This window comes from Pinus tabuliformis, chromosome Q (genome assembly GCF_031772625.1).
Source record: "Pinus tabuliformis cultivar Carrire ecotype Pingquan chromosome Q, CPIR1, whole genome shotgun sequence".
Lineage (NCBI taxonomy): Eukaryota > Viridiplantae > Streptophyta > Pinopsida > Pinales > Pinaceae > Pinus > Pinus tabuliformis.
Window position 1 is genome coordinate 1,069,137,933 of NC_142296.1, and position 10,592 is coordinate 1,069,148,524.

The 10,592-nt window shown below is 40.4% G+C and overlaps 2 protein-coding genes across 2 annotated transcripts; both read left to right on the forward strand.

Annotated features, from left to right (window-relative positions):
* The first annotated feature begins 5,221 nt into the window (after positions 1 to 5,221).
* LOC149223216 (uncharacterized) lies at positions 5,222 to 5,938 on the forward strand. The gene has a single exon (XM_089387832.1). The coding sequence runs from the start codon at positions 5,222 to 5,224 to the stop codon at positions 5,936 to 5,938; it is 717 nt and encodes a 238-aa protein (XP_089243958.1).
* A 590-nt stretch (positions 5,939 to 6,528) lies between these two features.
* LOC149223217 (uncharacterized) lies at positions 6,529 to 7,479 on the forward strand. Its single transcript, XM_089387833.1, has one exon. It carries the CDS (start codon positions 6,529 to 6,531, stop codon positions 7,477 to 7,479), a length of 951 nt encoding a protein of 316 aa, XP_089243959.1.
* The last annotated feature ends 3,113 nt before the right edge of the window (positions 7,480 to 10,592 follow it).

The window sequence follows — 10,592 nt, forward strand, 5'->3', positions numbered from 1 at the left end:
TTCTCATTGTTGGGTCTCTCAGTGCTTTGTTAACTAGGGTCGTGTTTTTTCTCAATGTTCTTTGTTTTGTTTTTGCACAACACGAGGACTAGTCCATCCTTCGAATTGGTGGTCATTTTATCCCCGACGTCCATTCAAGCCTCTGACCCAGCCAAGGTTTCTTTTAGCTGCCCAGTGCTTGTCTGTGGGGTTTGGTATTCTGGCACATTTTCCATTTGGTTCTAAAACTGGTTTTCATCTTTCCCAACCTTTATCCTTGCAAGTTGTCACAACTTTGGTATAATCATCATAGTGGGTTTATGAAGGGTATCACTTACTCCTCCTCTACTACCCCATATTCGTCTCTTGTCCTACTGTTAAGTTTTCCTTCTGCATTTGGGTGAGACTCCACTCTTGTCGTGACATTAATCGAGTCATTGTTCGCTTTTTTGTGTTCGTAGTCAAGTGTTTTGTCTACAGGTATTACATGGCTCCATGCCAAAAATTACCCGTCTGACAAGGTGGTGCTCCAGGGGTGTCATACTTAAGGCACAAATGCCTTTTTGGGTAGGAATCAATGACGAATTCTGTTGAGGCTGCTCCTCTTTAGGTCAGAAAGGAAATTCTAAATCTAGAAACCAAGGAATTTGGAGATCAAAAATACTTCTCTGACTCAGAGATAGGTGGAAGTAGTTTAAAATGTGTGCCGGATCTAGGAAATTTTTGGAGAAGAAGAATTCATTTTCTTCACTCCATCACACACCATTGCCAAATGGAGACGCTGCTCAGCATGGTTATCTATGATAAGCAAGTTGATAACTACAAACTCTTTGCTGGCCAAGAGGAGATAAAGCACACATTACGAGACATCATATATAGCCTTGATGATATAGTGGTAAGGTTGAGTCGCGTGGAATGTTTTGTAGTTTCAGACTCAGACATTGATTTAAATGACCATCAAGAAGAGGCAACGGTTATCAATGCTACATCTCTCAACACTATTCATGTAAATCTTGATCTACCTTTGAACAATTCCCATGCAAACGCTTCCTTGCATTCACCAGTTATCATTCTCGACTAAAATGCTCATCAAGCAAGCAATTTCAAGTTTGAAGGTGGAAGGAACCTACATGTTCGCGTGTTTCTACTTAAATCTTACTGTTCTATATGGTTTTTAGTATGTTTACAGTTCATACGCATCTTGTTTTTATGCTTATAAACAATAGTATTCTTGATATGTTGTTAGGTAGTCACTTTTAGTAAACTTTGTCAAGAGTGTCCTACTATATGTAGTTGATATGGTGGAATCACCTTTAGTCACTTTTTGTTAAAGCTTGTCTACTGTGCTCTACTCTATGGAACTGGTATGGTGAACTCACATTACTTTAGAACTGTTGATGGATTGAAGAGCTCTCACTATAATATCTAATGTAATATTTTTAGTTATCAATAGAAATATTTGGACAAATTTACAACAACAAAAAATGATGGACTTTAGTTGTGGGAAAAAATATTCTTTATCTACACTTTTGTTATTCCTATTATCTTATATGGATGTAAATTTTGAAGGCAACACTTTTAGAAATTTATTTAATTTGCAATTTTGAAATTAAAAATAATATACCCTATCCTATATTCTCCATATATATGAGTTTTCCCCATCAATAACATGCCTATGCTTAAATAACTAATATACAAACACAAAACAATTCTCATAAAATAAAAGTAACTTTATAAAATTACTTCAAACTCTAATCTAAACCATTTAGAACATTATAAAAATTATCATAAAAATATTAAATTCTAGTTAAATCATTAAAAAATGAAATTACTAAGATAATATTAATATTGCTAAAAAAATACTATCATTTTCATTTTAAAAATAAAAATAAATTTTAATAAAATTGATAATAAATCAAGAAGTTACGTGAATGTAACGCTAACAACTTTCCTAATTTAACCTAACAAATTATGAAATTTTCCACAAGTTTTTTTTCCCAAAATTTTACTATAAAAATAATATTTTAAATAATTAATAATTTTTTTAAAGAAATAATAACCATCATAATTATAATAAAAAACATCAAATAACCATGTGGTTTCATCATGGAGAATATAATAAGCATTGTCCCTCACCTAAGTCAAAATATTTTGGTTTTCCCAACTGTCATTGAGATTATAATACGACAACGCATTTGGTCGTCATTGTTACCTACTTCATAAATGCCCAAAATATATTGATTTTCTGAAGAGTCGTAATGATTTTAATTTTACAACACAGTTGATCACCCACTTTACAAGTCAAAAGTCCCTCTCAATAAATTTTGGTTTTCTAAATCACCGACACTATAACACCAATTGGCATATTAAAATGGTTGCTGATGCTTTCCTTTGGTTCAATGATGCTGTAGAACCCAAATGACAGACAAAAGAAAGAAAATAATTATGAACAATGCTCTGTAAACATTAGCGGAAAACGGTGGGGCTCAAAGCAAGGGAGTCTCAAAGCAAGGGAGTCACAATTAGTGGTTGGAATTTCAAAATAGGCTCACTTGTTTAAATGCGATGGTTATTATAATTTTTTGGGTTATTTTTACAATTATTTATTGAAAAGGAGTCATTTACATAAATATAACGGATAATACTATAGAAATGTCAAAGTTGTAATTCTAGTTGATAGTTGAAGAAGTTAAATTTACTCTTTCAATGACCATCAAGCTATGTTATAGCTAGGCCACTAGGAGGAAAAGGGGTTCCATTCATTTTATTTGTATCTTGTTCTATAGTAGAGGAAAACAACTTGGAAGTGAGAGTGAGAGAGCATATCAAAGGGGATTTAGTGTTTGTAGTAGTCTCTATCAGTTTACAAGTCTCAGGTAACTCCATAGAGAATGCTTTCTCCTTTGTGCTTGCATTATTTTCATTCCAAAGAAAAAGAGAGCAGAGCAGATTCACCTTCCAAATGGTTTTCTCACATAAGGGTTTTCCAGAGCGTATCTTATGTTCATTGTGGTTGGTTTGTGATCATATTTATTTTTTCTCTAATTTTCATATTTTATCTATTACATTGCATAAGAAAAAATATTAATTAATCAATCTAAAATCCTAGGAAATTAATCCTCATTGTATGGATTTCAATCTAATTTTATTATATTTGTTGTGACAAACTATCCAATGGAATAACCACGTAGTTTACAAGTCATTTAATAAATTTATAACTGGTTATTAGTGTCAGATTCAGTGATCCCCACACATTATAGTACTTAGATTTGTACAAACATAATTGCATAATTAAAATAGCATGTTGCCAAATGTGCAAGTAGTTGTAAATGTATGACTTTTTTAGATTTGTACAAACATAATTGCATAATTAAAATAGCATGTTTCCAAATGTGCAAGCAGTTGTAAATGTAAGACTTCTTTTTTTTTTCCATTACTGAAGAAGCCCTGCCATAGCCGTACATAAAACCCTTTTTTCAAGGGTATTTAGCATAGTCATGTCTCGTGAATGGAACCCAGGTGGGGAGGTTATCATTAAACACTCCCAACCACCCGAGCTATACATCATACAATCTAGTTTCAAATGTAAGACTTAACCATCCATACAATCTAGTACTTGAACATGTGCATAGTGTGCACTAATGTCTTCAACTATGAACACCTCAATTTCCCCATCTTTTTTCCTCCTTTAAAAGCATGAAAGTAATATTGGTGCTCGGGATTGACATATTTAATTTTTCATGCATGAGTTATGCTTGGTAAATGACAAGGATGCAAAATCAAAGGGTAAAGATTGTTTTTGTCAAGCATATATTTGGTGGAGAAACTCAAGTCTATAATTTAAGGGCTTATCTTTCTTTCATATGTATATATTGTTGTGGAAATCTTGACTTGATTTTGACATACATTTGAAGCATATCCATCTTTGCTTCAAGTATTAATCTCTTACTCAATTTGAGAGCTTAGTTGGTAACTTGAATGACATTTTTTTCTTGGATTTGCAATGAAAATAATAGAATTATTGTTACCAAGACAAATCCTAGTTATTTAAGCCATCTTAAAATTAGCATTGATTGTTTTTTATAAAAGAGAGGGAAATAAATTATTGTAAATCAATACCGTTGAATAACATCTATTTATGCAGACAACGAAAGCCATGTATATGCCCTAAATTCTTCATTGAATTCTCATAAAATTAGGAAAAAAGGAGCCAATTAACACAACACTTAAATTGATTACATTTATATGTTATGAGGGGTCCAATTGTTACTATCATTAGGAAGAATGGCCTTTAATTTTCAATATATTTTCAGAGATTCTCCTCAAAAGGCAAGGAAATTGATCTCATTATATGTTAAAAAATATATAGATGGTTTTTGGAGATGAGAGCTCCAGAACCCTAACCATGGCGGAACCCTAGGGTTTCAGATGAAATAACTACGACACTGCAATAGAGAATGCTCTATGGTCAAGGTAGCACGGTTACCTTCGTGGGTCTAACTGCGCAATGGTTATGTTACATTTTTTAATGGTTCCTGCCCTCTACAATCGAGCCTCTCGGTGTCTTATTTTATTTACTTGCGTGATATTGCCCGTGGGTTTTGGCCACACCTCCGTTTCAACGTTACAGTCAACCCCTTACAATATAGCCTGCTTTCCCTTGATCCCACAGAGGTTAGGTTAACTACCGGCTAAAATGGTGGAAGAGGACCTCGTGGATTACGAGGAGGACCCCATGCCGGGGCAGGAGATATGGGCGCACAAATATACATCGGTCGAGGGCCCCTGGCAGAATAATCAGGGTGGGATGACAGCTGCTGTCCAGACAAAGAAACACTCTCCTATTCTTGGAAAGCGCCAACACCCTACTGTCAATGTAGCGGACCTTCCCGGATTGGAATGTCCCCCCCTCTCTCCGGCCACTCTGCATCTCCTCGGCTCAAGCATCCAGGCTTCCCCCACTTTCGATTCCCCCTTGCCATATCCCCCGCAGCATCCCCCTCCTCCTCCCTCACAGCATTCCCTGCCTATGTACCCTCCCTCCATCTCCCTCGCACAGGCTGACCTGTCAAACCCCCCGCGACCTGCGCAATCATTCTTGCATCCGGGCTCGTGCAGTCTCAACCCACACTCCCCAATTCGCTCTAGTTGCTTCAGCTCACCCATTCCTAAACCTACACCTACTATCTCGGCGTAGTACAACTCCTCGGAAAAGTGCAGGAACCTTCTTAAAGAATACCCTATGGGATGGCGTTCGGATGAGCTGAAAAAGGGTCAGTGCCTCAGAGTAGTGGACACTGATATCAACCTGGCCTTTAGAGAAGACGTTCAAATGGCAGACGCATTGGATACGGCGAGAAAAGTTCTGGTTGGCCGTGTTAGAGGTAGAAACTACACGGTGGAGAGATTGCGGCAATGGACAGTGGAGATATGGGGAACCTTGCTGAAAGAACTCCCCGTTATTCGAGTGCTGGCCAGAGGATGGTTTGCCCTCCGCTTTCATAGGGAGGAGTACACGGATTGGATTTTATCGCGTTACTGGCACATTGAGCTCGCACCAGTTCTATTGAAGCGATGGGATCCTCTTTTCGATCCGGAATGTGAACAACTAGGAGCAGGACCCATCTGGGTTAGACTACCTGGACTACCTATGCAATTTTGGACCCCTCAGGTTTTCAAGCGTATCGGAGATGCTCTGGGGACTTACCTGGAACATGACAAGTCCTACGAAAGAACAGGAATCATGACTATGGAAAGGATATTGGTTCACCTTGACACCAGGGCTGGGCTTGAGGAAAAAATCACTCTTCACAGGAGGCATTTCTCACGCAAACAACTTCTGGACTGTGAAGGAGTCCCATTCTGCTGCAAGAGGTGCCATAAAGTGGGTCATCTATACAAGGATTTCCCTCTAAATTCTTCAGTGACCACGGAAAACTCAAAGGGCACGAAGCAATAGACCTCTGAAGAGCAGAACAAGGGTGAACAGAAACAAGGAGAGGTACCATCTGAAGCTGCGGTGGATGCTACAAAGAAGAATGGGAACCGGCGAAAAACACCGTCCTCACCTCCCCGGACTCATTCCAAATCAACTGCGGAAGCTACTTCTCTATCAGGTAATGAGTCTTTCCCCATATCCACTGCTCTATTTTCAGATGTTATGTTAAATGTTCTGCATACATCTCTGCATCCCCCTTCATCTGCATTTTTCACTATTCCTTCCATCCCCTGCTCTTTATCCCCGCCACCACCCACTTTCTCCACCACTCCTACCTCCCTCAAGGATTTCTCCACTCCCCCTTCTCACACTTCCTCCCCCTCTGGGCCAGGATCCCATCCCTACAACCTCCGCTCCAGAATTAGACCTAAAACCCTGCATCTTGGATTGGGCCTCTCCCCGGGAAAGACTAAGCTCCATAAACCAGCCATAAGACGCCCATCCAAGATCAAATCTGCCATCAAGACAGCAGTGGCGGATGTAGCAAGGGGCCGACAGCATACCATTGAGAGGGCACTTAGAGCATATGAGCCCAATGCCCATGGTCCCCCATGATTTGGCTCTCCTACAACTGCCGGGGACTAGCCAACCCCAAAAAGAGATTGGCTCTTAAAAGATTGTTAAAGGATACTTTCTGTGACATACTCTTCCTTCAAGAAACCCTTGGCACTTCTGACAATACTATCCGAACCCTACACTCTATTCTGCCGGGCTGGATATTTCAGGGCATGGATGCCATTGGCAGATCTGGTGGTCTTGCAATTGGCATAAATCCTAAAACAGTCAAGCATATATCCACCTGGGGCGGTATGGGTTTCATGGGCATGGACATTTTTGTAGGGGAGCTGGGACTTCAGTTAAAAGTGATTAACATTTATGCACCTAATCAGAACAGATTGGAATTTTGGCACAATTTGTTGGAACATGATCTTGTCTCTAACACTACCATCATAGGGGGGGATCTAAATTTCTCTTTGGGCATGGAAGAATCCTGGGGACAACAAGCTCAAATAGATCCTATTTCCGATCAGATGAGTACTCTACTGGATACCTGCAATTTAGTTGATGTTCCCATGAATAAGAAACTGCCCACCTGGCACAATAGGCGGATTGGGGAGGCTGCCCTAGGCCGAAGATTGGATCGGTTCTTGATTCATGAAGACCTCATCCGTCACCTCCCCCTTTATCGACAATGGGTGGGAACTGGGGGATCATCTGATCATCTACCCATATTTCTCCAAATCACCGGACCATCAAAAAAGCCGCGCTCCCCCTTCAAATTTTTTGTTGGGCATCTTAAAGATCCTGACTACATCAACATGGTGACTGAGTTCTGGAGAGCTCAACCCCCCCTGAGGGAACAGAGGTCGGCTGCGGACTTCTGTATCCGGCTAAATAAACTCAGGTCATTGACAGAGGAGTGGTCAAAGAGGAAGAAGCTGAGAGATGACCAGCAACTTGTTGACATTGAATTTCAGATTGCACAGTTATTGGATGAATAGGGGTTGGGTTTCTTATTAGAGGAGACTAAAACACATCTAGTCACGTTGGAGAACCAAAAGAGTAAAATGCTACTGGAAAGGGAAGAACAATGGAGATTGAAAAGTACAGCCACCTGGCTCCAAGCGGGTGATGGTAATACCAAATTCTTCCACAATTTTGCAAATGGAAGAAAGGCCACAAATACCATCTGGCAGATGCCCTGTGAGCCTGAGGGTTGGGCCTCTACTCACCCACAATTAGCCAGATTGGGGATCACACATTTCAAGAGGCAATTCACTGCGCCGGCAGCCATCAATCTCCCGGATATCATCAATTTAGCTGGCCATTTTCCAAGGTTTGTGGATCAGGAAGAGGCAGAGGACTTAAATCAACCGGTCACTCTGGAGGAATTGGAAGGAACTCTCAAGTGGTTCAAGAAAGATAAGAGTCCTGGCCCGGATGGCTGGCCAGTGGAGTTCTATTTGGCTTTTCTGGAGTTACTGGGAGAGGATCTACTTGCAATCATTGAAGAAAGCAGAACTACGGGTCACATCCACCCCCCCATAAACTTCACTTACTTGGCCTTGATACCCAAGACAGATTCGCCATCCTCTTTTAATGACTTCAGGCCTATATCCCTTTGCAACTGTCTATACAAAATCATCTCTAAAATCATCGCCAACAGCATCAAGCCTATATTATCCAATCACATCTCTCAGGAGCAATTTGCTTTCCTCCACCATAGACATATTCAGGATGCCATTGGTACAGCCCAGGAAGCCCTCCACTCCATCAAACTCAGAAATATCAAGGGACTCACTCTCAAAATCAACCTGTCAAAGGCCTTTGACAAAGTGAATTGGCTGTACATCAAGATGATTATTACTCACTTGGGATTTCCACCAGCTCTCATCAACTAGATCATGGGATGCATCTCCTCTGTCTCCTTTGCCATTCTCATTAATGGTTCAACATCGCCCTCATTCAATATCGATAAAGGGATTAGGTAAGGATGCCCTTTATCACCATTTCTTTTCCTATTAGTCATGGAAGGATTGAGCAGACTTATAGCTACGAAAAAAAGAAGAGGGGGCCTTCAAGGTCTAAAAATTATGGAACAATTCTACCTGACAAATCTACTTTTTGTAGATGACATTTTGATCTTCTTGAATGGCAGCGTCTGGGACACGACTTCATTGAATGAGATTCTGAACCTGTTCAGCAGAGCCATGGGAATGGAGATCAACAGAGAAAAATCCACCATCTCATTATCTGAATGTACCCCACAGGAATCTCTGTTGGCCACAAAATAGTTTCCCTTTCAAGCAACTGATTTGATGGGGGGATTGAAATATTTGGGCTTCAGACTAAAACCTGATAGTTATAAGATTGCAAACTGGACCTGGCTCATTGCAAAAGTGGAGAAGAGAATCAGCTGTTGGTGTCATAGGCTCCTGTCTAGGGCTGGCAGACTTGTCCTTATTAAAACAGTCCTGGAGGCCACCCCGGTATACTGGATGTCACTCGCCTGGATACCTAGAGGGATACTTCACAGAATTCAACAAATCTGTTGTAAATTCCTTTGGAATGGAAGCAAAGAGGGCAAACCTTTTGCCTGGGTAAAATGGACAAGAATTGCCACTCCTAAGAAGTGGGGAGGTTGGGGACTTAAACTTCTTCTGGCTTTTGCTCAAGCCTTGGCTGCCAAACAGAGTTGGCTCTTACTTAAACAAAATAGCCTTTGGGCTGAGGTTATTCTCCATAAATACATCTGGCCGTTGACTATCATAGACTGGATCAGAAGCCCACCTTGGCACAGGAAAGGCATTTCGGTGACTTGGAGGGCCATACTCAATTCTTTTTCTATCATCAAGGATGGCTTAATATGGAAGATTGGCAATGGAGCCTTTGTCCGAATTGGCATTGATCCTTGGATAGGCAGTGGTAACTCCCATATACTACCTGTTGGACTGATCCAGCACCTAAACAACAGAGGTATCAAGTTTCTAGAACAGATTGGGGATTAGCAAAATACCACTTTCCATACTCAAGCCTGGCTGACTGATCCACACTGGCACTTACCAGATGATTGGAGTAGAACTTGGCAAAAATACCTTCAGGCTCTTACAGAATCACATGTTAGACTACGAAATGTTGAAGATGAACTAATTTGGGCTCACTCTAAAGCTGGGAAATACACACCGAAACAGGGGTATGATATAATTATAGCAGACAAGAAACCGGAGGTCATAAGAAGCTGGTGGAATAACCTATGGAAATTACAAGCTCCTCCACGTACCAGACTGTTGATGTGGAATATACTAGAAGATAAGATCCCCACGGGCTCCTATCTGAAAAGGAGGGCTTTTATGGGGCCTACCTGGTGTACTTTGCCTCCAAGAAGAAGAATCAACTCAACATCTTTTCCTCACCTGCCCAACCACCAGAAGCATATGGACACAAGTCCTTCTATCTCTAAATTTGTCTAGGAACTGGCAGGGGGTTGATATTACAACGGCTTGGGAGAACTGGTGGTGTACATTGGCTGTAGCAAAATCAAAAAACCTTCCACTCCTTGTCTCATGGTACATTTGGCTCAAAAGAAATAAGAAATTTTTTGATGATAAATTGGTAAACTGGAATCTTCTTCCCCCACAAATTTGTGCCACATATGAAGAGCTTCCAAACGAAGACAGCCAAAAGAGACCAAGGATTATACAACAGGAACAGATTAACAGAGCTATCCCATGGGCATATTATGACGGTGTTGCCCAACAACACGGCTGTTGGGGTGGCATTTGCCTCTACCTTTCTGAAACACATTACTTCTAGATTTGTATGGGACTGGGACTTGGCACCAACAATCATGCTGAATTGATTACCCTTCGCCATCTGCTATACTTTGCTATCCTAAAACAATGCCGAAATATACAAATTTTTGGAGATTCTAAGATAGTGTCTGATTGGTTTAACAATACAGCTATTTGCATTGCATACTCATTGAGATCTATAATGGAAGAAATTGTTTTTTTCAAGACTTTCTTTGATTAGATTTCTGTTTCTCACATATATAAGGGAAAGAAATGAAACTGCTGACAGGCTATCAAAAGAAGTGACGCATCATCCTCTAGGA